At 63.0% G+C, this 25,469-nt stretch overlaps 2 protein-coding genes across 4 annotated transcripts; both read right to left on the reverse strand.

Moving 5' to 3' along the window:
- Positions 1 to 5,523: 5,523 nt before the first annotated feature.
- CS (citrate synthase) lies at positions 5,524 to 17,965 on the reverse strand. 3 transcript variants are annotated; one of them, XM_063179384.1, is made up of 11 exons: positions 17,859 to 17,964; positions 16,112 to 16,159; positions 15,500 to 15,607; positions 15,349 to 15,414; positions 14,068 to 14,199; positions 13,161 to 13,349; positions 11,444 to 11,643; positions 10,602 to 10,731; positions 8,935 to 9,036; positions 7,734 to 7,943; positions 5,524 to 5,773 (listed from the first exon to the last, which is right to left on the reverse strand). In XM_063179384.1, exons 1-11 carry the CDS (start codon positions 17,910 to 17,912, stop codon positions 5,525 to 5,527), a joined length of 1,488 nt encoding a protein of 495 aa, XP_063035454.1. In that variant the 5' UTR covers positions 17,913 to 17,964; the 3' UTR covers position 5,524. The 3 variants fall into 3 exon arrangements, with proteins under 3 accessions (XP_063035454.1, XP_063035456.1, XP_063035455.1); XM_063179386.1 differs by lacking the exon at positions 5,524 to 5,773 and adding an exon at positions 6,190 to 6,258 and having other exon boundaries at positions 17,859 to 17,965; XM_063179385.1 differs by lacking the exon at positions 5,524 to 5,773 and adding an exon at positions 6,339 to 6,407.
- An 866-nt stretch (positions 17,966 to 18,831) lies between these two features.
- On the reverse strand, positions 18,832 to 24,677 carry CNPY2 (canopy FGF signaling regulator 2). Its single transcript, XM_063179400.1, has 6 exons — positions 24,613 to 24,677; positions 23,518 to 23,697; positions 22,760 to 22,875; positions 21,831 to 22,028; positions 20,391 to 20,487; positions 18,832 to 19,319 (listed from the first exon to the last, which is right to left on the reverse strand). Exons 2-6 carry the CDS (start codon positions 23,675 to 23,677, stop codon positions 19,276 to 19,278), a joined length of 615 nt encoding a protein of 204 aa, XP_063035470.1. The 5' UTR covers positions 23,678 to 23,697; positions 24,613 to 24,677; the 3' UTR covers positions 18,832 to 19,275.
- Between the last annotated feature and the right edge of the window lie 792 nt (positions 24,678 to 25,469).

A 25,469-nucleotide genomic window follows, 5' to 3' on the forward strand; every position in this document is an offset into this window, starting at 1 on the left:
TTTTGGGAATCTCTGGGAGGGATTTGGGAATCTCTGGAAGGATTTGAGAGCTCAGGAAGGGATTTGGGAATCTCTGGAAGGGATTTGGGAATCTCTGGAAGGGATTTGGGAATCTCTGGGAGGATTTGGGAATCTCTGGAGGGATTTGGGAATCTCTGGGAGGATTTGAGAGCTCAGGAAGGGATTTGGGAATCTCTGGGAGGGATTTGGGAATCTCTGGAAGGATTTGGGAATCTCTGGGAGGGATTTGGGAATCTCTGAAGGGATTTGGGAATCTCTGGAAGGATTTGGAATCTCTGGAAGGATTTGAGAGCTCAGGAAGGGATTTGGGAATCTCTGGAAGGGATTTGGGATCTCTGGAAGGATTTGGGAATCTCTGGAAGGGATTTGGGAATCTCTGGAAGGATTTGGGAATCTCTGGAAGGGATTTGGGAATCTCTGGAAGGATTTGGGAATCTCTGGAAGGATTTGGGAATCTCTGGAAGGATTTGAGAGCTCAGGAAGGGATTTGGGAATCTCTGGAAGGATTTGGGAATCTCTGGGAGGGATTTGGGAATCTCTGGAAGGGATTTGGGAATCTCTGGAAGGATTTGGAATCTCTGGGAGGGATTTGGGAATCTCTGGAAGGATTTGGGAATCTCTGGGAGGGATTTGGGAATCTCTGGGAGGGATTTGGGAATCTCTGGGAGGGATTTGGGAATCTCTGGGAGGATTTGAGAGGCTCAGGAAGGGCCCCAAGGTGCTCCTGGGGCTGCCGCACGTCCCGGCGCTGCCGGTGCCACCCTGCGCCCCCCGTTGTCAGCCGGTGGACACCGGTGCCACCCCGCGCCCCCCGCTGTGTCCCCAGGCACGCGTTCCCGTGCGGGCTCCGCCCGTCCGCGCCGGCCCGGCCCGGCCCGGCCTGGGAGCCCCGAGCTCAGCCCAGCCGGGGCTTCCTGAGCCTCAGCAACAAACGCAAGGAGTACTCGGAGAGACGGATCATCGGGTGGGTGACGCCGGGGGGGCTGGGGTGGGGATTGGGACCGGGTTTGGGGCTGGGATTGGGGTTGAGGTTAAAGTCAGGGTCAAGGTTGGGGTCAGGGAGCCCCCGAGATTTTGGCAGGATTTGGGATTGGAGCTGGGGCTGGGGTTGGAACTGGAGTTAAGGTCAAAACTGGGGCTGGGGTTGGGGTCAGGGCTGGGGTTAGGATTGGGATTGGGCTGGGAGCTGCAACTGGGCTCCCAACTGGGCTCCCAGCCCTGGCTCCAGACCCCAATCCCGACCCCAGCCCCAGCTCAACCCAAGCCCAATCCAAGCCCCAACCCTAATCCCAGTCCGAGCCCCAGGCCAACACCAGCTCCAATCTCAATCCCAGCCCCAACTCAGAGCCCAGCCCAGCCCCAATCCCAGCCCTGACCCCAGACTCAACTCCGACCCCAGTCACGGCCTCAGCCCCAGTCCCAGCCCCAACTCTGACCCCAATCCTGACACCAGCCCTAGCCCCAGCTCCAATCATGGCTTCAACCCCATCCCCAATCCCAACCCCAACTCAGACCCCAGCCCCAGCCCAAGCCCAATCCCAGTCCCAGCCCCAACTCTGACCCCCAATCCTGACACCAGCCCCTAACCCCAACTCCAGTCATGACTTCAGTCCCAATCCCAACCCCGAACCTCAACCCCAGCTCAGACCCCAGCCCAGCCCCAATCCCAGCCCCAATAGCAGCCTCAGCCCCAATCCCAACGCCAGCCCTGACCACAACCCTGACCCCAATCCCAACTCCAGCCCCAATCCCAACCCTGACCCCAGCTCTGACCTCAGCCCAGCCCGGACCCCAACCCCAGTTCCAACCCCAATCCCAGCCTAAACCCAGCCCCAGCCCCAGCCCCAACTCAACCCCAACCCCAGTTCCAGCCTAAACCCAGCCCCAGCCCCAGCCCCAACTCAACCCCAACCCCAGTTCCAGCCTAAACCCAACCCCAGCCCCAACCCAACCCCAATCCCAGCCCAGCCCAACCCCACCCGTCCGTGTCCCTTTCAGGTACTCCATGCAGGAGATGTACGACGTGGTGGCCAACGTGGAGGACTACAAGAACTTCGTGCCCTGGTGCAAGAAGTCCGTGGTGGTGTCGCGGCGCCAGGGCCACCTCAAGGCCCAGCTGGAGGTGGGGTTCCCGCCCGTGCTGGAGCGCTACACCTCCATCGTCACCCTGGTGCGGCCCCACCTGGTCAAGGTGAGCTCAGGACGGGCTGGAGAAGGTTCTGGAGGAACCTGAGGGAGCTGGGAAGGGGCTCAGCCTGGAGGGAAGGAGGATCAGGGGGGAATTTTCACCCCACAAGTCCCTGATGGGAGAGGAGGGTCGGGATCTGCTCCCAGGATCAGCAGGAGGAGAAGGAACAGCCCAGGTTCAGGGTGGACATGAGAAGGAATTTCCTCGTGGAAAATGTGGTCAAGCTTTGGAACTGCCTGGAGGGAAAGAGGTGCAGGAGGGGAATTTTCACCCCACAAGTCCTTAATGGGAGAGGTGGGGTTGGGATCTGCTCCCAGGAACAGCAGGAGAAGAAGGAACAGCTCCAGATTCCTCCAGGAGAAGTTCAGGGTAGACATCAGGAGGAATAAAAGGTGGTCAAGGCTTTGGAACTGCCTGGATCAGGAGACTCAGAGAGGAATTTTCACCCCAGGGTCAGGATCTGCTCCCAGGGGAGAGGTTCAGGTTGGACACCAGGGAAGTTTCCTCCTGGCAAAGGTGGTGAACTGTCTGGAGAACAGGAGGATCAGGAGGGAATTTTCACCCCACAGATCTCTGATGGGAGAGCAGGGTGAGGATCAGCTCCCAGAGAATACCAGGGTGAGAGGGAACAGCTCCAAATTCCTCCAGGAGAGGGTCAAGATGAACATCAGGAGGAATTTCCTCCTGGAAAAGCTGGTCATGCTTTGGAACTGCCTGGAGGGAAGGAGGCTCAGGGGAAATTTTCACCCAACTCCCTGATGGGACAACAGGCTCAGGATCTGCTCCCAGGGAAGAACAGGAGAAGGAAAAACAGCCTCAGGTCGTTCCAGGGCAGTTCAGTTTGGAATTTCCCATGGAAAGAGCTCTCAGGCTTTGGGAGTGCCCAGGGAAATTCAGAGGTGTCCAGGACGTGGCTCGGGGGGAATCTCAGACCAGGCTGGACCCAGGAGAGTTTCCCATCCTCGAGGATGATCCCGGTGCTCCCCGAGCTCCCATTTCCCCCTCCCCAGGCCAGGCTGGACCTGGGAGGGTTTTCCCATCCTCAGGGATGGTCCTGGTGCTCCTCGGTGGCTCCCGGTGCCCCCCCCCTGAGCTCCCGTTTCCCATTCCCCAGGCTGGGCTGGACCCAGGAGGGTTTTCCATCCCTGGGGATGATCCCGGTGGCTCCCGGTGCCCCCCTGATCCCCCGTCTCTCCCTCCCCAGGCCGGGCTGAATGTGGGAGTGTTTCCCATCCTCGGGGATGATCCCGGTGCCCCCCTGATCCCCCGTCTCTCCCTCCCCAGGCCGGGATGATCCCAGTGGTCCCGGGTGGCTCCCGGTGCCCCCCTGAGCTCCCGGTGCCCCCCTGATCCCCCGTCTCTCCCTCACCCAGGCCGTCTGCACCGACGGGCGCCTCTTCAACCACCTGGAGACCAACTGGCGCTTCAGCCCCGGCATCCCCGGCTACCCCCGCACCAGCACCGTGGATTTCTCGGTACGAGCCCGGCCCGGCTCCCCCCGGGGGAAGGCGGAGCTTACCCACCCACCCTCACCTCTTCCTCCTCAGATCTCCTTCGAGTTCCGCCTCCCTGCTGCACTCCCAGCTGGCCACCGTGTTCTTCGACGAGGTGGTCAAGCAGATGGTGGCCGCCTTCGAGCGCCGAGCGGCCAAAAATTTCGGGCCCGAGACGCGAATCCCGCGGGAGCTGATGTTCCACGAGGTGCACCAGACGTGAGGGACGGAGCGGGGCCCGCCCCGAGCCCAAACCCCCCCAAAAATATTTATTCAACCAAGTGCGTTTCTCTCTCCTCCGCTGCTGTTGCCTCAACGCCCCCTCCCGGGGCTGCTGTGAGCCCCCTGCCCTCGATCCCAGCAGCTGATTGTGCAGCTGATTTGGGGTTTTAAGTTTTGGTTTCGTTGTTGGTTTGGTTTTTTTTGTTTGTTTGTTTTTTTAACCCTTTTTTGGTTCTTTTTTAAGCTCCTCAGCCAGGCTGGAGGGCCCTGATGGGGGCAGCTCTGGTAGGAATGGGGAGGGGGTGGAAAAGCTGCTGTGAGCCCCCTCCCCTCAATCCCAGGAGCTGATTTTGGGGTTTAAGTTTTGGTTTAGCTTTTTTTCTTTATTTTTAACCATTTTTGTTGTTTTTAAGCTCCTCAGCCAGGCTGGAGGGCCTCAATGGGGGCAGCTCCTGCTGTGCTCTGGGATGGGTGAGGGAAAAGCTGCTGGGACCCCTCCCCTAATCCCAGGAGCTGATTTTGGGGTTTAAATTTTGGTTAATTTTTTTTTTTTTTACCCTTTTTTTGGTTCTTTTTTCAACTCCTCAGCCACGCTGGAGGGCCCCAATGGGGGGCAGCTCCGGTGGAGGAACAGGGAGGGGGGTGGGGAAAAGCTGCTGGGACCCCTCCCCAATTCCTCCCCAAGGAACAAAAAAAGGGAAGGAGGAGCCCCCCACCCCACCCAAAACCATCGCACACTTTGCACAAGCCACACGCACAGGGTGGGGAGGGGGGCGGCTCCTGCTGCCCCCCCCCCCCATCACCCCCACGGTCCCCCACCCCCCCCAGCGACCCCCACCCCTATTTTGGGGGGGGGTGGGAAGGTCTCAGCTCCCCCCCCCCCCCCCCTTTAACCATGGAGCCCCCCCCCGGGGGGGGTGAGGGGGTCCCTGAGCCCCCCCTGGCCCAAGGAAGGAAAGGCTTGGCCAGCCAATAAAGAGAATTTTCCAAGGGTCAGCAGCCTCCTGCTCCTCATTGAGGGGGGGTTTGGGGTGGGGGCTGCATGCTGGGACCCCCAGGTGGGGTGGGGGCACCAAGGGAAGGGATTTGGGGGGGGGTGGTTTGTTAATAAAAACATTATTTTGCATTTTGTTGTTGTTGTTTGTACAGAAGTGCCCGAGAGCTGCGAGGAGCCGGGTGGGTGGGTTCCAGGGTGGGGTTCCAGGGTGGGTGGGGGGGCGTGGGGAGGGGTCCCAGCTCTGGCTCCCGGGGGCTTCAGGCAGGGTTGGGGGGCACCGGGGGGGTCACACAAACACGGGGGGGGGCAACGGCCAGGGGAGGATGAGGAGTGTATCGAGTCCCTGCGGGAGGGCCCGGACACAGGGCTGGACTGAAACCCCTCTCGGGGGGCTGCAGGGGGGGCAGGGGAGAGCGAGACCCCCCTCCCCAAAACCCTGCCAGGACCCCCCCCACCCAGCCCAGCAGTGCGGGAACCCGGGGGGGGCTCCCAGTGTGCGCAGTGAGAGCTGCCGGGGGTGGGCGGGGGGCTCTGCAGACCCCCCCAAGCACCGGGGGCCGGGTGTGGGGGGACCCCGGGGTGGGCTGGGGGTCCCGAGGGGGTTCAGTGTGCGGGGGTGGCCGGGCCGGGCCCGGCAGTGCTGCGTTCTTCCCTGGGGGGAGCCCCGTCCCCGTCCCTTTTCAGGGCGGATTTGTAGCCCACGAGCTGCATGAGGCCCTTGGTGCTCATGGATTTGGGTCTCTCCAGGGGGAAGCCCAGGGCTCGGCTCCAGATGAGCTGGGACAGAACGCCCAGAGCTCGGGAAACGCCGAAGAGAACGGTGTAGTAATTCATCTCCTTCATGCCGTAGTACTGCGGGGACAGAGGGGCGTTAGAGAGGGGACAGACAGACAGAGGGACAGGTGGGACAGACAGACAGACAGACAGGAAGGAGAACAGAGCTCAGGACACAGCAAAAAGAACAGTGTAGTAATTAATCTCCTTCATGCCGTAGTACTGCGGGGACAGAGGGGCGTCAGAGAGGGCACAGAGGGGACAGACAGAGGGACAGGGGGGACAAACACAGGGACAGGTGGGACAGACAGACAGACAGGAAGGAGATCAGAGCTCAGGACACAGCAAAGAGAACGGTGTAGTAATTCATCTCCTTCATGCCGTAGTACTGCGGGGACAGAGGGGCGTCAAGAGAGGGGACAGACAGAGGGACAGACAGGAAGGACAGAGGGACAGGGGAGACAGACAGAGGGACAGGTGGGACAGACAGACAGGAAGGAGAACAGAGCTCAGGACACAGCAAAGAGAACGGTGTAGTAATTCATCTCCTTCATGCCGTAGTACTGCGGGGACAGAGGGGCGTCAAGAGAGGGGACAGACAGACAGAGGGACAGGTGGGACAGACAGACAGACAGACAGACAGGAAGGAGAACAGAGCTCAGGACACAGCAAAAAGAACAGTGTAGTAATTCATCTCCTTCATGCCGTAGTACTGCAGGGACAGAGGGGCGTCAGAGAGGGCACAGAGGGGACAGACAGACAGACAGACAGGAAGGAGAACAGAGCTCAGGACACAGTAAAAAGAACGGTGTAGTAATTCATCTCCTTCATGCTGTAGTACTGCGGGGACAGAGGGGCGTCAGAGAGGGGACAGACAGACAGAGGGACGGGCGGGACAGACAGACAGAGGGACAGGTGGGACAGACAGACAGACAGACAGGAAGGAGAACAGAACTCAGGACACAGCAAAAAGAACAGTGTAGTAATTCATCTCCTTCATGCTGTAGTACTGCGGGGACAGAGGGGCGTCAGAGAGGGCACAGAGGGGACAGACAGAGGGACAGGGGGGACAGACACAGGGACAGGTGGGGACAGGGACAAATGGGCAAGGAGAGGGAGAGAGAAACAGGGAGAGGGAGGAAGGGATGGGGAGAGGAATGGGCTGGGAGAGGGAGGGTGGGACAGGGAAAGGGATGGACAGGACAGGGAGAGGGACAGACAGAGGGACAAACAGGAAGGAGAACGGGGAGAGGGACAGACAGACAGGAAAGAGAACAGAGAGAGGGACACACGGGACAAAGGACAGACAGGGAGAGGGACAGACAGACAGGGACACACAGGAGAACAGAGAGAGGGACAGACAGGGACACACAGGGCAAGGGATAGACAGGGAGAAGGGCAAACAGGAAAGAGAACAGAGGGACACACAGACAGGGAGAGGGACACACAGACAGGGAGAGGGACACACAGACAGGGAGAGGGATGTGGATGTGCAAAGGGATACGTGGCCAAGGAAAAGGAGAGACTGACATGAAAAGGGACAGACAGACAGGGAGAGGGACACACAGACAGGAAAGAGAACAGAGAGAGGGACACACAGGACAAAGGACAGACAGGGAGAGGGATGGACAGACAGGGACACATGGACAGGAGGAAAGACAGAACAGGGAGAGGGATGCGGACATAGAAAAGGATGCACAGGCAGACAAAAGGACAGACTGACAGGAAAAGGACAGACAGCACAGAAGGACATGTGGACAAGAGGAAGGACAGACAGAACAGGGAGAGAGATGTGGATGTGCAAAGGGATGTGTGGCCAAGGAAAAGGACAGACTGACAGGAAAAGGGACAGACAGGGAGAGGGACAGAGAGATGGACACAGACAGGGAGAGGGACACATAGGAGAAAAGACAGAACAGGGAGAGGGATGTGGACATGCAAAGGGATATGTGGACAGACTGACAGGAAAGGGACAGACTGACAGGAAAGGGACAGACAGCACAGACACAACCAGAGGCACAGAGCACCCAGGGCTCACCTGCAGCAGGACCCCGCTGTGGGCATCCACGTTGGGCCAGGGGTTCTTGGCCTTGCCCTGCTCCAGGAGCACGTTGGGGACGATCTTGTAGAGCTGAGCCACCAGCTTGAACAGGGGGTCCTTGGGCAGGTGCTTGAGGGCGAACTCCCGCTGGCAGGTGTAGCGCGGGTCCGTCTTGCGCAGCACCGCGTGCCCGTAGCCTGGCACCACCTGTGGGCATTGGGGCTCCTGAGCCCTGGGATGGGCCTGGAACGGGACCTGCAACGGCCCCTGAGCCCCGGGATGGGCCTTGGAATGGCCCCTGAGCCCTGGGATGGGCCCTGAGCCCCAGCACTGCCACCCTGAGCCCCTGGGCTGGGCCCTGGCACAGACCCTGGCACACCCTGAAATGGCCCCTGAGCCCTGGAATGGGACCTGGAACGGTCCCTGAGCCCCAGCACGGCCCCCCCTGAGCCCTGGGATGGGCCCTGAATTGGCCCCTGAGCTCTGGAATGGGCCTTGGAATGGGACCTGGAACAGCCCCTGAGCCATGGAATGGCACCTGAGCTCCTGGAATGGGCCCTGGGATGGGCCTGGAATAGGCTCTGAACCCTGGAACGAGCCCTGAACCCTGGGACAGGCCCTGAAACGGCCCCTGAACCCTGGAACGGCCCTTGAGCCCTGGGATGGGCCCAGAGCTCTGGAATGGGCTCTGGAACAGCTTCTGAACCCCTGGAACAACCCCTGAGCCCCAGCACAGCCCCCCCTGAGCCTTGGGATGGGCCCTGGAACAGCCCCTGAGCCCTGGGATGGGCTGTGAACCCTGGAACGGGACCTGGAACCGCCTCTGAACCCTGGAACAGGCCCTAGAATGGCCCTTGAGCCCTGGGATAGGCCCTGGAACAGCCCCTGAGCCCTGGGATAGGCCCTGGAACAGCCCCTGAGCCCCTGGAACAGGACCTGAGACCCAGCACAATCCCCTTGAGCCCTGGGATGGGCTCTGAACCCTGGAACGGGACCTGGAACAGCCCCTGAACCCCAGGATGTGCCCAGGCTGACCCTGCCCGAGTTGAGCGTGTTCCAGATGCCCCAGCACAGCCCCCCCGAGCCCTGGAATGACCCCCCTGAACCCCTGGAACAGCCCCTGAGCCCCAGGCTGGTCCCTGAGCCCCCCTGAGCCCCAGCAGGGACCCCCTGAGCCCCGGGATGTGCCCAGGCTGACCCTGCCCGAGTTGAGCGTGTTCCAGATGAAATCTCTCAGCTTCTCGTCAGACACGTCCTTGCCCAGCTCCTTCTGCAGGTCCGTGAGCCACAGCAGCACCTCCTGTGGGCAGGGAGGGAGTGAGGGAATGGGGACAGACGGACAGGGGGACACGGGGACAGAGGGACAGACAGACAAAGGGAAAGGAGGGAGTGAGGGCAGGGAATGGGGGGGGGAGAGGGACAGATGGACAGGGGGACACGGGGACAGACGGACATGGAGACAGAGGGACATGGGGATGGGGACACAGAGAGGGACAGAGGGACAGGGGGACATGGGGACAGAGGGACATGGACAGGGAAAGTGACATGGACAAGAGTGACAGAGTGACAGGGAGAGGGACAGACAGACAGGGAGAGGAGGGACACACAGACAGGAAGGAGGACACACAGCCAGGGAGAGAAGGGACACACGGACAGGAAGAAGGACACACGGACAGGGAGAGAATGGACACGCGGAGAGGGAGAAGGACACACAGACAGGGAGTGGGGACAGGGAAAGGAGGGACACACAGACAGGGACACACAGACTGGAAGGAGGGACACACAGCGAGGGTGAGGAGGGACAGACAGCCAGGGAGCAGGGACACACGGACAGGGAGAGAATGGACATGCAGACAGGGAGAAGGACACACAGACAGGGACACATGGACAGGAAGGAGGACACATGGACAGGGAGCAGGGACACACGGACAGGGAGCAGGGACACACGGACAGGGAGCAGGGACACGGACAGGAAGGACACACGGACAGGGAGCAGGGACACACGGACAGGGAGGACACACGGACAGGAAGGACACACGGACAGGGAGCAGGGACACACGGACAGGGAGCAGGACACACGGACAGGGAGCAGGACACATGGACAGGAAGGACACACGGACAGGGAGCAGGGACACACAGACAGGGACACATGGACAGGAAGGAGGACACATGGACAGGGAGCAGGGACACACGGACAGGAAGGACACACGGACAGGGAGCAGGGACACACGGACAGGGAGCAGGACACACGGACAGGGAGCAGGGACACACGGACAGGGAGCAGGGACACACGGACAGGAAGGACACACGGACAGGAAGGACACACGGACAGGGAGCAGGACACACGGACAGGGAGCAGGGACACACGGACAGGGAGCAGGGACACACGGACAGGGAGCAGGACACACGGACAGGAAGGACACACGGACAGGAAGGACACACGGACAGGAAGGACACACGGACAGGGAGCAGGACACACGGACAGGGAGGACACACGGACAGGGAGCAGGACACACGGACAGGGAGGACACACGGACAGGGAGCAGGACACACGGACAGGGAGGACACATGGACAGGAAGGACACACGGACAGGGAGCAGTGACACACGGACAGGGAGGACACACAGACAGGAAGGACACACGGACAGGGAGCAGGGACACACGGACAGGAAGGACACACGGACAGGAAGGACACACGGACAGGAAGGACACACGGACAGGGAGCAGGGACACACGGACAGGAAGGACACACGGACAGGAAGGACACACGGACAGGGAGCAGGGACACACGGACAGGGAGCAGGGACACACGGACAGGAAGGACACACGGACAGGAAGGACACACGGACAGGGGGCAGGCCCCACCTGGTTGGCCAGCCCGTGCAGGGGCCCGGCCAGGCCGTTCATGGCGGCGGCGAAGGCCAGGTAGGGGTCGGACAGGGCGCTGCCCACCAGGTGGCTCGTGTGGGCACTGACGTTCCCTCCCTCGTGGTCACTGCGGGGGGACAGCCCGTGAGCACCCCCAGAGCCACCGACAGCCCGATCCTGACCCCAAAACAGCTCCGTCTGACCCCAAAACAGCTCCGTCTGACCCCACAGACAGCTCCATCCTCGCCCCACAAACAGGTCATCCTGACCCCACAAACAGCTCCCATGGGGTTTGGGGGGTGGGGGGGGATGGTGCTGCCAGCTGCTGGTTCAACCCCAGCCCTCCCTGCTCCTGGTGAGAGCCCCAGAGACCCCTCCCCATAGGGCAGAGTCCCATAGAGCCCCCTTCCCTATAGGGCAGAGCCCAGAACCCCTACAGGGACCCCTCCCCTACAGAGCACAGCCCCTACAGAGCCCCATAGAGCCCCCTCCCCTATAGGACAGAGCCCAGAGTCCCACAGACCCCCTCTCCTATAGGGCACAGCCCCTACAGAGCCCCAGAGCCCCTACAGGGACCCCTCCCCTATAGGGCAGAGCCCAGAACCCCTACAGGGACCCCTCCCTTATAGGGCACAGCCCCTATAGAGCCCCAGAGCCCCTACAGGGACCCCTCCCTTATAGGGCACAGCCCCTATAGAGCCCCAGAGCCCCTAGAGGGACCCCTCCCCTATAGGGCAGCGCTCAGCCGCCCCACAGAGCCCCCTCCCCTATAGGGCAGAGCCCTTCCAGAGCCCCCTCCCCTGGTGACAGCCCAGGCCCATCCCCAGCCCCGCTCCCACCTGTGGATGGTGAGGTAGAGCCTCATGAGCTCGATGAACTGGGGGTCGGTGTAGCCCAGCATGTTGGTGAAGTTGTGGGACCAGTCCAGGTTGGGGTCGATGGCGCCGATGCCGCTGCCCTCCCGGTAAAGGTTGCGGTAAATCTTGGCGGCCACGCAGGGCAGCTTGGCGATCAGGTCCATGGCGTCCTCGTACACAAACTGCCACCAGCGGGGTCAGAGCGTGCTCCCCTGACCCCACAGCACCCAAAGCCACCCCAAAATTCAGCGATTCCCCCGCACAGGGTGTGCAGCCTGTCTCAGTTATACCGGTTCCTTCCCCAGGTGTCACAGACAACTTTTTATGAAAAATCCTTTCCTTAGGAGTTTTTGTCCTGAGAAGCTGAGAGGCCTCGGGAACAAAATGTAAACCTTGATTATCTGCTGCTGTGGAATGCAACAGGTGCATCTGTGATTGGGCTCATGTGGTTGTTTCTAATTAATGGCAAATCACAGTCAGCTGGCTCGGACAGAGTCTGAGCCACAAACCTCTGTTATCATTCTTTCTTTTTCTATTCTTAGCCAGCCTTCTGATGAAATCCTTTCTTCTATTCTTTTACTATAGTTTTAATGTAATATATATCATAAAATAATAAATCGAGCCTTCTGAAACATGGAGTCAGATCCTTGAGTCTTCCCTCAACCTGAGACCCCCGTGAACACCGTCACAGTCTCTGGGGTGAAACACCACACACCCAGCCAGCCAAAAGTGTCTCTGAGGTGAAACCACCACACATCCAGATGGCCAAAAGTGTCTTTGAGGTGAAACACCACAGATCCAGCTACCCAAAAGGTGTTTCTGGGGTGAAAACACCATAGCTGCCACCTTTGGTCAAGCAGCAAGGGCTGGGCAACCCAGGCACGTTCCATCCAGCTATATTGGTGTTTAATTCCAATATATTGGCACCCAACGTGAGGCAGCTCCATCCTGGGGATGGATCAGTCAGGGAAGAGACCCCTGAGGTGGCACCCTCACTCTTGCTGCAATATCCAGCCAGCCAAAAGGTGTCTCTGGGTGAAACACCACACATCCAGCCAGCCAAAAACATCTCAGGGGTGAAACACTACACATCCAGATAGCCATAAGTGTCTCTGGGGTGAAACACCACACATCCACCTAGCCAAAAATGTCCCTGGGGTGATCCAAGTGGCCAAAAGTGTCTCTGGGGTGAAACCACCACAGCTGCCACCTTTGGTCAAGCAGCAAGGGCCAGATGAGCCCAGGCATGTTCCATCCAGCTGTATTGGTATTTAATTCCAATATATTGGTATTTAATTCCAATATCCTGGCGCCCAACGTGGGGCAGCTCAATCCTGAGGACGGATCAGTCAGAGAAGAGATCCCTGAGGTGGCACCCTCACTCTTGCTGCAATATCCAGCCAGCCAAAGGTGTCTCTGGGTGAAACCACCACAGCTGCCACCTTTGGTCAAGCAGCAAGAGCCAGATGAGCCCAGGCACGTCCCACCTGGCTATACTGGTATCTAATTCCAATATTTTGGCGCCCAACGTGGGGCAGCTCCATCCTGGGGACGGATCAGTCGGTGAAGAGACCCCTGAGGTGAAACCACCACAGCTGCTGCCTTTGGTCAAGCAGCAAGGGCCAGACAAGCCCAGGCACGTTCCATCTGGCTACATCGCTATCGAATTCCAATATAACATTTAATTCCAACCCTTTACCTCCCAGTACTTGGCCCGGTGGATGCCCTCGGCGTAGGCGCGCGCGAACTTGCTCTCGCTGTTGAGGGCGGTGACGGCGGCGCTCAGCTGGGACATGGGGTGCAGGTTGGTGGGGAAGTTGTCCAGCATGGTCACCACGTGCGAGGGCAGAGCTGCACGCTTGGCCCACTCCCGGGACAGCCAGGTCACCTACGGGGACGGGACAGGGGTGAGATGTGGGGCTGGGGGCTGGCAGAGCCCCCTCAGCCGTTTCCCAGCTCCTTCCTGGGTCTGGGGGCTGCCAGAGTCCCCCCAGATGTTTGCCAGCCCCCCTTCAGATGTTTGCCAGCCCCTCCTGGGTCTGGGGGCTCTGAGACCCCCCTCAGGTGTTTCCCAGCCCCCCTTCAGCCATTTGCCAGCCCCTTCCTGGGTCTGGGGGCTGTCAGACTCCCCTGAACTGTTTGCCAGCCCCCCCTTAGGTGTTTTCCAGCCCCGTTCTGGGTCTGGGGGCTCTCAGACCCCCCCTCAGGTGTTTGCCAGATCCTCCTGGGTCTGGGGGCTCTCAGACCACCCCCCCCAGCCATTTCCCAGCCCCCTCCTGGGTCTGGGGGCTCTCAGAGCCCTCCTCAGCCGTTTCCCAGCCCCCTTGTGGGTCTGGGGTCTCTCAGACCCTTCCCCAGCCATTTCCCAGCCCTCTCTCAGGTCTGGGGTCTCTCAGACCCCTCCTCAGCTGTTTCCCAGCCCCCTCCTGGGTCTGGGGTCTCTCAGATCCCTCTCAGCCATTTGCCAGTGCCTCCTGGGTCTGGGGGCTCTCAGACCCCCCTCAGGTGTTTCCAAGCCCCCCCTCAGCCATTTGCCAGTGCCTCCTGGGTCTGGGGGCTCTCAGACCCCTCCCCAGCCCTTTCCCAGCCCCCTCCCACAGCAGTACCTGCTCCTGGGTTGGGATTTCTCCGGTCACCAGCAGCCAGAAGAGCCCCTCGGGCAGCGGCTCCTCTCCCCCCGCGGCTTTGGGCAGCTTCTTCTGGCACTCGGGAATGCTGTAGCCGCGGAAACGGATCCCCTGCGGGCAGGGAGGGTCAGCGGGGCAGTGGGATGGGGTGGGGATGGGGTGGGGATGGGGTGGGAGGGGTTGGGACTGGGCGGGAATGGGTGGAATGGGATGGGAATGAGGGGGATGGGGTGGGAATGGGGTGGGGACAGGGTGGGAATGGGGTGGGAATGAGTTTGGGACAGGCTGGGATGAGGTGGGAAGGGCTGGGAATGGACTGGGACAGAGTGGGATAGGGTGAGAATGGAGTAGGGACAGGGTGGGAATGGCTGGGATGGGAATGGGTTGGGATGGGGTGGGAATGGGGTGGGAGTGGGTGGGATGGGCAAGGGAATGGGTGAGATAGACTAGGACAGGGTGGGAATGGCTGGGATGGGCTGGGAACAGGGTAGGGACAGAGTAGGAATGGGTGGGATGGGCTGGGAATGGTCTGGGACAGGGTGAGAATGGAGTAGGGACAGGGTGGGATGCGATGGGAATGGGGTAGGGAAAGGGTGGGAATGGGTGGGACACGGTGGGAAGGGTTGGGATGAGGTGGGAAGGGGTGGGACCATGTGGGATGGACTGGGACAGGGTCGGAATAGATGGGATGGCTGGGAATGGGGTGAGAATGGCGTGGGATGAGGTGGGATGGGCTGGGAATGGGTGGGAGTGGGCTGGGGATGGGGTGGGAATGAGGTAGGGACAGGGTGGGAGTGGGTGGGATGAGGTGGGAAGGGCTGGGAATGGGCTGGGAATGTGTGGGACAGGGTGGGATGGGGTGGGAATGGGATGGGATGAGGTGGGACAGGGTGGGACAGGGCTGGGAATGGGGTAAGGACAGCATAGGAATGGGTGGGGAAGGGCTGGACTGGGTGGGGCCAGGTCTGGATGGGGTGGGATAGGCAGAGACAGGGTGGGAATGGCTGGGATGGGGTGGGAAGAGGGTAGGGACAGGATGGGAATGGGTGGGATGAGGTAGGATGGGCTGGGAATGGGGCAGGACTTGGTGGGATGGGCAGGGACAAGGTGGGAGTGGTTGGGAATGGGGTGGGAATGAGTGGGATGGGCTGGGATGGGGTGGAATGGGCCGGACAGGGAATGGGTGGGATGGGATGGGCTGGGCAGGGACAGGCTGGGATGGACTGGGATGCGGTGGAAATGGGTGGAACAGGGCCCTACCTCATCAGGATCCAGCACCGATGTCTCATAGATCAGCCCTTTCATGCCCCTCATGCCGCCATACACCTGCAAGGGACCGGGAGCTCACGGTGAGGGGGGTGAGGGCCGGTGGCAGTGCAGTCCCCAATGTCCCCGGTGTCCCCACACTCACCATGTCCACGGTGATCTGGCCGATGGCCGTGCTGCCGTGCTGCTGCCTGAAACTCTTGATCTTGGCCTGCTCCTTGGGGATCATGGTGGCCAAAACGTCCTTGAGGTTCTGGGGACAAAGGGACAGCGGTTGAGAGAGGGGGGCTGAGCACAGCAGAGGGGGGGACAGAACAGGGGGACAAGGAGGAAGTGTGGGAATGGAGAGGGTGACAGGAGAGGGGGGACAGAAGATGTGGGGCAGGAGAGGGAGTGACATGAGAGGAGAGGGGACTCCCCTTGGAGGGGTGATGGGAAAGGGGGTGACAAAAGAGGTGGGTACAGGAAAGGGGGTGACAGGAGAAGAGGCAACAGAACAGGGGGCTCCCCTTGGGGAGAGGGGACAGGAGATGGGAGAGGATCCCCCCCTAAGAAGGGTGACAGGAAAGGGAACTCCCATTGGAGAAGAGCAACAGGAAGGGGATTAAAGCAGAGGAGGTGACAAGAAAGATGGGGACAAGAAAGAGGACGACAAACGGCCTCCCCTTGGAGAGGGCTCTCAGGAGAGGCAGCCACAGGGCAGAGGAGTTAGGAGAACAATGACAGGGTGGGGGTCACAGCAGAGAACCCCCCTTACCGTGGTGGCGCTGGCGTGGCGAGCAGCAAAGAGGACACACGGTGCATTCTGTGGGACAAGAGACACAGAGACCCCCCTGTCACCAGGGCAGAGCCATTTCGGGGAGGGGGGCAGCGAGATGAGCCCCCCCCAGGTGAGACCCCGGTTCCCGAGGACGCCGGAGCCTCGCCCACGCGGGCGGGGATCAGAGCCGGGATCAAGCCGGGATCAGCCGGGGCGGCCCCGCGCTGCCCCCGGGAGCCGCCGCTGGCACGGGCACCGCGGGTTCTCCTTGCTGGAGCCGCGCCCGGCCAGGAACGGCCGCGGTTTTCCTGAGCCGGGGAATCCGAACTTTGTTCCTCGCCCACGCGTGGGAACCGGGAACACCGCGGGGACTCCCCGGGAACACCGCGGGAACACAGCCCGGCCTTGGCAGCGCCCGCTCCGGGGACACACCGGGGGACACCGGGGACACACCGGGGACACACCGGCGATCCCCCGGGGCCCGGAGCTGCGGCAGCGCCTGCGGCAGAGCCAGAACATGACTCGGTTTTTCCGCTGGCTGCCGGGAGAACGCGGGGGGGCCGCGCTGCAGAACCCCCTCAAAGTGTCCCCCCCCGGTTTTCCGGGAACCCCCGGTCCGGTTAGGGGGTCCCCGGTGTGGCGGGCGTGGCCGTGGCCGGTGGCGAGGCCGTGTCCCCCCCGCAACAGGCGGCACCGGGAAGGGAAAATGCCGGCGGAACAATGGAGGCGGCGGCGGCGAGCCCAAGGTCAAGGCGGCCGCTGTCGCCGCCGTGTCACCCCCGTTTTGGGGGTCCCCACGGCTCGTCCGGCTGTCACCGAGGTGCCACCGGCTCAAGGTCACACGTGGTGGCGGTGACACCGGGCACCGGCTGGAGGGGGCACAGCGGGACCCTCCCGGTGGTTCCCGTTGTGCCCGGGGGTGCGGGGACTCCGATGGCTGCGGGATCGGGACGAGGGGAGGAGGAGGAGGAGGATGAGGAGGAGGAAGGTCGGGATCACGGTTCAAGCCAGGGGGGCGGCCCCGGTCCGCTCGGTTTAGCGGGGAGCAGGGCCAAGTGGGGCATCGGGAATATCCCAAAATATCGCCCGGTCGATAAAGACACCGCAGCGCCCGTTACGAAACGCCGGGGCCGCGGCCAAGGCAAACACACCGGAGGGGCCGGGGCTGCTGCTCCGGCCCGGTACCGGAGCACGGGGGTCCCCTCGCTGTGACCCCGGTGTCCTCTACGGCACCGAGACGCTGGGGAAGGGCGGTGGCGGCGGGGACGGTCCCCACCTCTACCCCCCCTACTGCCGGTGCCACCGGGTGCGGGATCCCGGGGTCGGTGCGGGGCTCCCGGGGCCGGTGCGGGGCTACCAGGACCCCCCACGCCCAGCGCTGCACGACGAGGAAGCGGCGGGACCGGATCTTCCAGCGGGGCTGCCCCGAGGCTGAGGCAGCACCGGAGCCCCCCGGGCTCGGACCGGGCCCGCAGCCCCCCGAGCCACTCCCGGTGCCCCCGGCTCGGAGAAGCGCCCGGCGCCGGTTCCCACCACGTGCTGCCGCTGCGGCCCCGCGCCCACCGCCGTCCCGATCCCGGTCACCCCGGTCCCATCCCCCCTCCTCCGCCGCCACCGCGCGGCCCCTTTAAGGCAGCGCCCCCCGCGTCGCCCCTTTAAGAACCGGACCCCCCCGCTCTCCCTTCCCCCCGCGGCGTCGCCCCTTTAAGGCGCGGCGCGGCGAGGCCGGGCCGGGCGCGCTCACCTTGGGGCCGCGGAGGCGCGCGGCCGCCCGGCTGCTGGCGGCGAGGAGCGTCATGGCGGTACCGGGACGGGACAGGCCGGGGCTGAACGGGGCCGGGACCGGGAGCGGGGCCGGGACCGGGGCGGGAGCGGGGCCGGAGCGGCGGCGGCCGGGGGTCCTCAACGTGAGGGCGGGACGGAGCGCGGCGCTGGTTATTAGCATAACCCCGCCCCCTCCCGGGGCAGAGCCGTTTGCTATTGGTCAAGCGGCGCGCCGTGGGGCGGGGCTACGCTAATGAAGTGGCGGGGGGCGCAAGCTATAGGTGGCCGCCGCATTCGCCTGATCAGGACCAGGGGTGGGGTGAGGGGGTGCCCGCCCCGTCTCGACGTCACCGGCCGCAGTGCGTGACGTCACGGCCCGGTGTCATCCCCGGGGCCTCGCCGGTGTCCCGGTGGGGTTCGGCTGCGAGGGCGGGGGGCTTCCCCGTGACGTCATCAGGCGCTCGGCGGGGCGGTATGAGGTCACAGGAACCCATGACGTCATCCTGTAGGTGGCCACAGTGGCTTGAAGTGATAGGATGTGGCATGTGGCTCAGCGGTGACGTCAGGGGGTGGCATGTCACCATGGCCGCTGAGGCCAGGACATTGTCCTGCCGGGCCCAGGTGACACAATGGAGTGACATGGGGTGACACGGGGTAACAGTGCCAAGAGAGGGGCAGAGCCCTCCTGCCGCTGCTGTCCCCTGGCCAGGTGACATGAGGTGACACAGGACATGGCAGAGAGGCCAGAACCTTCTCAGTGGCAGGTGGAATGACAGCGGGTGGCAGCTGAGAGCCAGCACCTGCACGGTGGATGGCCTGAGGTGACAAAGGGTGACACGGTGACCAGGCTTGGCCGAGGGGCTGTACCCCCTTGGGGTGACACAGAGCCACCCACGATGGGGACAACATGGGGACACTGCTGTCCCCACCCCACACACACACCACACCAGAGCTGCCCACAGCCCCTTTATTGCCTGCAAAACAGAGGGGGGTCCCCAAGCCCCCCACCCCGAGCCCCGCTGTGTCCCCATGTCCCCCAAAAGCGGGGCAGGAATGTCCCTGAAATGTCCCCACAGGAGCCAGGAGGTGGCCCCGGCCCCGTGGCCGTCCCGGTGGCCCCGGATGGGGAATAAATAGGACGGGAGCTCTGCACGGGGTGAGGCAGCTGGGGAGGTCCTGGAGATCTGTCTGTCCTGGGGACGTCCCTGGGGACATCCCGGTGGGTCCCAAGGATGTCCTGGTGGGTCCCAAGGACGCCCTGGTGGGTTCTGGGGATGTCCTGGTGGGTTCTGGGGATGTCCTGGTGGGTCCCAAGGAGATCCAGGTGGCTCCTGGGGACATCCTTGGGGACATCCCGGTGGGTCCCGGTGCCATCCCGGTCCCCGCTCCCGAGGCAGTCACAGCTCGTCGTGTGGGATGTGCAGCGCGTGGTCACACAGGTCTGTGGGGACAACGGGGGACAATGGGGGTGTGGGGGAGCCCTGGGGGACCCTCGGGTCACATCTGAGCTTTGTGGGACCCTCAGGATGCACCAGACCCCCAGGATATGACAGCCCTGTGTCCCCTCCCAGGACCAGTCCCTGCTGTGACCTGAGCCAGCACCAGTGGCATTTCCCTGCCTGTGTCCTGTGCTTAGTGACAAACGAGGCTGTCTGGACACAGCCACAGCCTGGCCTGTCCCTGCTCTGTCCCCTCAGGGCAGGAGGAGCCTCAGGAGCAGCAGTGGAGACCCTCAGGATGCCCTGGGGCAGAGCATTGCCCTGGAGGTTGTGCCAGGTACAAAGGGAGCTGCCCTGGCCCCGTCCAGGGCCCCGTCCAGGGCCCCGTCCAGGGCTGCCCAAAGGTCACAGCGTGCCCTGACCTGGCTGTTTGTGAGCTGGAAATAGCCCCAGGATGGGACAGGGCCATTGGATGCGCCAGGAGAGGCCACACAGTCAGCACAGCAGCTGCCCTGGCTCGGCCCCAGCATCCCAAAACAGCCCCAGGGCCAGCAGGGTCCCGGCTCTGCAACGGGGTGCTGGGATTTGGGGAAGAATTTGAAACTCCTCCCTGCCCTGGGCTGGGAGAAAATGCCATCCCAGAACTGACAGAGCAGCCACAAGCCCTAGAACAGGAGAGACCCCCAGAAGAGCAGGAAAGACCCCCTGGGACATCAGGAGAGACCCCCAGGAACAGCAGGAAAAGGCCTCCAGGGACAGCAGGAGACCCCAGGAAAAGCAAGAGAGACCCCCAGAAGAGCAGGAGAGACCCCCAGAACAGCAGGAAAAGACCCCCAAGATCAGCCCCAGCTCTGGGCTGGCAGAAAATCCCATCCTAGCACTGACAGAGCAGCCACGACCCCCTGGAACAGCAGGAAAGACCCCCAGGAACAGCAGGAGAGACCCTGTGGGACAGCCCCAGTTCTGGGCCTGGTGTCTCCTCCCATCCCAGCACCGATGGAACAGGAGAGACCCCTGGAAGAGGAGGAGAGCCCCCCAGAACAGCAGCAGAGCCCCCCAGGCCCCCCTCTCACCCGTCCTCTTGCTGCAGAGCCGGTCCTTGACGTTGTCAGCCTCGTGTGACAGAAACTCGATCAGCTCGTCCTCGTACTCCTCAGCGATGCTCTCGCACTGCAACGGTGACACGGTGACACCGCCAGCCCACGGGAGCCTCTGTTCTCCATTTCCCCATTTCCCACCCTGTCCCATCCTGTCCCCATGTCCCTGTCCTCCCTTTTCCCTCATTTCCCACCGGTCCTGCCCTGTCCCCCTTGTCCCTGTCCCACCCTGTCCTCCCTTTCCCCCATTTCCCACCCTGTCCCCATTGTCCCTATCCTCCCTGTTCATCATTTCCTACCCTGTCCCCACTGTCCCATCCCGTCCCCATGTCCCTGTCCTCCTTTTTCCCCATTTCCCACCCTGTCCCCACTGTCCCATCCTGTCCCCGTCCTCCCTTTTCCCATTTCCCACCCTGTCCCCATGTCCCTGTCCTCCCTTTCTCCCATTTCCCACCTGTCCTGCCCTGTGTCCCCACTGTCCCATCCCTGTCCCCACATCCCTGTCCTCCCTTTCCCCTCCATTTCCCCCATTTTTTGCCCCATTTCCCACCCTGTCCCTCTGCCCCTGTCCTCCCTTTTCCCCATTTCCCACCCTGTCCCCACTGCTCCCCTGTCCCATCCTGTCCTCCCCTTCCCCCATTTCCCACCATCCCCCCGTCCCTGTCCTCCCTTTCTCCCATTTCCCACCTGTTTCCACTGTCCCATCCCTGTCCCCATGTCCCTGTCCTCCCTTTCCTCCCCATTTCCCCACATTTTTCCCCATTTTCCCCCATTTCCCCCCTCACACACAGCGAATTTCAGGCTGTTGATGACGTCCCCATCGAATTTGACCCCAGACAGGTCCATCCTGGTGCCATCATGGGAGATGACCCAGACGTAGCTCTTGCTATGTCCCCACTGTCCCATCCTGTCCCCATGTCCCTGTCCTCCTTTTCCCCCCCATTTTCCTCCCTATTTCCCCCAGTTTCTCCTCATTTCCCCCCATTTTTCCCCTCACACACAGCAAATTTCAGGCTGTTGATGACGTCCCCGTCGAACTTGACCCCGGACAGGTCCATCTTGGTGCCATCATGGGAGATGACCCAGACGTAGCTCTTGCTATGTCCCAACTGTCCCATCCTGTCCCCATGTCCCTGTCCTCCCTTTCCCCCCCATTTTCCTCCCCATTTCCCCCAGTTTCTCCTCATTTTTCCCCTCACACACCGTGAATTTCAGGCTGTTGATGACGTCCCCGTCGAACTTGACCCCGGACAGGTCCATCTTGGTGCCATCATGGGAGATGACCCTCATGTAGCTCTTGCTATGTCCCCACTGTCCCATCCTGTCCCCATGTCCCTGTCCTCCTTTTCCCCCCCATTTTCCTCCCCATTTCCCCACATTTTTTCCCCATTTCTCCCCATTTTTCCCCTCACACACCGCGAATTTCAGGCTGTTGATGACGTCCCCGTCGAACTTGACCCCGGACAGGTCCATCTTGGTGCCATCATGGGAGATGACCCTCACGTAGCTCTTGCGCTGCGTGGCCGGGTCCAGCTTCTCCCCGTACTCCTTCATCTTCTCGCAGACCCGCTCCAGCAGCTCCGTCAGGTGCGCCTCGGACCGGGCATACGGCACCTGCGGCACCGGGGAGGGGACACCGGGAGAGGAACGGGCAGGGGTCAGTGGGGACACCGGGAATGGGGACACCGGGAGAGGAACGGGCAGGGGTCAGTGGGGACACCGGGAGAGGAACGGGCAGGGGTCAGTGGGGACACCGGGAATGGGGACACCGGGAGAGGAACGGGCAGGGGTCAGTGGGGACACCAGGAGGACACCAGGCAGGGGTCAGTGGGGACACCAGGGAGACACCAGGAGAGGAACAGGCAGGGGTCAGTGGGGACACCAGGGAGACACCAGGAGAGGAACGGGCAGGGGTCAGTGGGGACACCAGGAGGACACCAGGCAGGGGTCAGTGGGGTCCCTGGGAAGGGTGAAACCAGGAGAGGAATGGGCAGGGCTCAGTGGGGACACCGGGAATGGAGATACCGGGAGAGGAATGGGCAGGGGTCAGTGGAGTCCCCTGGGAGTGGCCCTGGGAGTGGGGACACTGGGAGTGGCCCCAGGCAGGGGTCAGCAGGGTCCCTGGGAGTGGCGACACTGAAAGCAGAGACACCGGGAGAGGCCCTGGGAGTGGCCCTGGGAGCGAGGACACCAGGAGAGGAACTGGGCAGGGGTCAGCAGGGACACCGGGAGTGGCCCTGAGAGCGGGGACACCGGGAGAGGAACCGGGCAGGGGTCAGCAGGGACACCAGGAGTGGCCCTGAGAGCGGGGACACCGGGAGCAGGGACACCGGGAGTGGCCTCACCTCCACCACGGACTGGCTGCCGTCGGGGTTGATGCGGAACGAGCCCATCTGGATGGTTTTCCTGGGGTCCACCTGGGCGATTTCCCACTCCAGCTCATCCACCAGCGCCCGGCAGGCTGTGGGGGACACGGTGACATGGGACACATGGCATGAGTGCTCCTGTGGCTGCCCAGAGGCAGACCGGTGTGACTGGGGCACACTGGGATGGGTCTCCATGGCCTGGACACCCTCAGCCTGTCCCCCTGGGGGTCCAGCTGGTCCCAGTGTCACCCCCAAGCTCTGTCCTGTCTTGCTGTCTCCTCTGTCCCTGTCCTCCTGTTTAGCCCTGTTTTCCCATTTCATCCTGTCCCCTTGTCCCTGTCCTCCCTTTTCCCACCTGCCCTGCCCTGCCCTGTCCCCCTCTCCCTGTCCTCCCTTTTCCCTCCTTTTTCCTCCTGTTTTGCCCTGTTTCCCCTGTTCCACACAGTCCCCATGTCCCTGTACTCTCTTTTCCCCCATTTCCCACCCTGTCCCCACTGTTCCATCCCATCCCCATGTCCCTGTCCTCCCTTTCCCTCCCCTGTACCCCCTGTCCTATCCTGACCCCATTGTCCCCGTCCTGTCCCCACTGTTCCCCCTGTCCCTGTTCTCCCTTTCCCCCATCTCCCACCCTGTCCCCACTGTCCCATCCTGTCCCCATGTCCCTGTACTCCCTTTCCCCAATTTCCCACCCTGTCCCATCCCATCTTGTCCCCTGTGTCCCCTGTGTCCCCCCACACCTCCGCAGTGCAGGTCCTGGCTCCGGCGCGCTCCGGCCGCGGGCAGCAGCGATGCCAAGGCCAGGGCCAGGCCGAGCAGCATCCCCGGGGCTCCGCAGCTTCCCGGGACCCGGTCCCGCATCCCCGGGGCTCCGCAGCTTCCCGGGACCCGGCCCCGCATCCTCAGGGCTCCACTGTCACCTGCGGGCACGGGGCAGCTCCAGCGCTGTCACCTGCGGGCTCCGGGTGGCCCCGCTGTCCCCGCACCCCGTCCCACCCAAGGGCCATCCCTGCCCGGTCCCCCCGGCTCTCCTTAGGGCTTCATCCATGGTGTTCCCCTTCCCGGTCCGCTCCGAGTCCCGTTAGTGCGGCTGGACCCCACGGGAACCCCTCCCCATAGGGCAGAGTCCCATAAAGCCCCCTCCCCTATAGAGCACAGCCCCTACAGAGCCCCCTCCCCTATAGGGCAGAGGCCGGAACCCCCTCAGAGCCCGTTTCGCTATAGGGCACAGCCCGGAGCCCTCACAGAGCCCCCTGCCTATAGGGCAGAGCCCAGAGCCCCTACAGGGACCCCTCCCCTATAGGGCAGAGCCCAGAGCCCCTACAGGGACCACTCTCCTAAAGGACAGAGCACAGAGCCCACTCCTCTATAGGGCAGAGGCTAAAGCCCTTACAGAGACCCCTCCCCTGTAGAGCACAGCCCCTACAGAGCCCCCTCCCCTATAGGGCAGAGGCCACAACCCCCTCAGAGCCCGTTTCCCTATAGGACAGAGCCCAGAGCCCCACAGAGCCCCCTCCCACATAGGGCAGAGCTCAGCCGCCCCACAGAGCCCCTTCCCCTACAGGGCAGAGCACAGAGCCCCTAGAGGGACCCCTCCCCTATAAGGCAGCGCTCAGAGCCCCATAGAGCCCCCTCCCCTATAGAGCACAGCTCTCACAGAGCCCCCTCCCCTCCGGGATCCCCCATAGCCCCCTATGGAGCCCTTCGCCCCCACAGCCGAGCCCATCCCCTTCCCCGATGCCCCCTCATCCCGGTCTTAGCCGAGCCATCCCGAGCTGCGCCCCCATCCTGAACCCCGGGCCCGGCCGAGCCCCCCCGTCCTGCGCCCCCCGTACCGGCCGCTCTCCCGTCCCGCTCCCACCGCCCCTCACACCGGACCGGCTGCCCCGGGACTCCCCGCGGCGCCGCCGGTCCTGGCGCGCCCCCCCGGCCCGCACCGCCGCGGGTCACGGCCGCTCCGAGCGGGAAGCGGCCGAGCCGGAGCGGGCGGCGGAGCCGGTCGGACCGGTCAGACCAGCAGAGGCGGCTCCGAGAGCCGCGGCGGCGCCGTCCCGCGAGCAGGCGGCACCGAGGGCAGCCCCGGACGGGCGCCGAGGGCCCCGCCGTTGCCAGGGCCCGGCCGCGTGGCGCTCGGCCCCGAGTGGGCGGGGCCTGATGTGACTCCGCCCGCTGGAGCTGTCTGGCCACGCCCCCTCCCCTGTTTAGCCGCGACCTGGGACCGGGACCGGGACGGGGTTCGTCGTGAGGTGCCCCCCGGTTTGAGCCCCAGACCGCGTTTGGGTCCTGATCCGTCCTGCTCTGGTCCCGGTCCGTCCTGCCGTGCCCCCGATTTGAGTCCCGGACCGAACTTTGGTCCTTCCTACAGCACCCCCGGTGCCAGCCTCGTCTATGCCCAGGTCTCGGTCCGTCCTGCCGTGCCCCGGTCCGTTCCGAGCCCGGTCCCGGTCATTCCTGCCGTGTCCCCGGTGCCAGCCCCGGGCTGGCTCCTCTGCACTACGTCCCTGCTCCCAGCCCCGGTAATTCCTGCCGTGTCCCGGTGCCAGCCCCGCTCTTTGCTCTGTACCCGATCCTTCCTCTTCCCCTCCTCTCCCGGTTCCGGTCCCGGTGCCGATTCGGCTCCTCCGTGCCCTGCTCCCGACCCCAGCCCCGATCCTTTGTGCCGTGCCCCAATCCCGGTACCGCCCGGTGCCCC

This window comes from Melospiza melodia, chromosome 31, assembly GCF_035770615.1.
Source record: "Melospiza melodia melodia isolate bMelMel2 chromosome 31, bMelMel2.pri, whole genome shotgun sequence".
In the NCBI taxonomy this organism is placed as follows: domain Eukaryota; kingdom Metazoa; phylum Chordata; class Aves; order Passeriformes; family Passerellidae; genus Melospiza; species Melospiza melodia.

What these genes read in the sequence shown, in the direction of transcription:
- CS (XM_063179384.1), bottom strand. Translation starts at nt 17,912, where the DNA reads ATGACGCTCCTCGCCGCCAGCAGCCGGGCGGCCGCGCGCCTCCGCGGC. An exon ending in CTCTACCTCACCATCCACAG is followed by an intron (nt 10,732 to 11,443) that starts GTGGGAGCGGGG and finishes GTCCCCCCGCAG; the next exon opens with TGACCACGAGGGAGGGAACG. An exon ending in ACAGCGGGGTCCTGCTGCAG is followed by an intron (nt 5,774 to 7,733) that starts GTGAGCCCTGGG and finishes CTGTCCCCGCAG; the next exon opens with TACTACGGCATGAAGGAGAT.
- CNPY2 (XM_063179400.1), bottom strand. Translation starts at nt 23,677, where the DNA reads ATGCGGGGCCGGGTCCCGGGAAGCTGCGGAGCCCCGGGGATGCGGGAC. An exon ending in CCAGGACCTGCACTGCGGAG is followed by an intron (nt 22,876 to 23,517) that starts GTGTGGGGGGAC and finishes TGTCCCCCACAG; the next exon opens with CCTGCCGGGCGCTGGTGGAT. An exon ending in TCAACAGCCTGAAATTCGCG is followed by an intron (nt 20,488 to 21,830) that starts GTGTGTGAGGGG and finishes TCACCGTTGCAG; the next exon opens with TGCGAGAGCATCGCTGAGGA.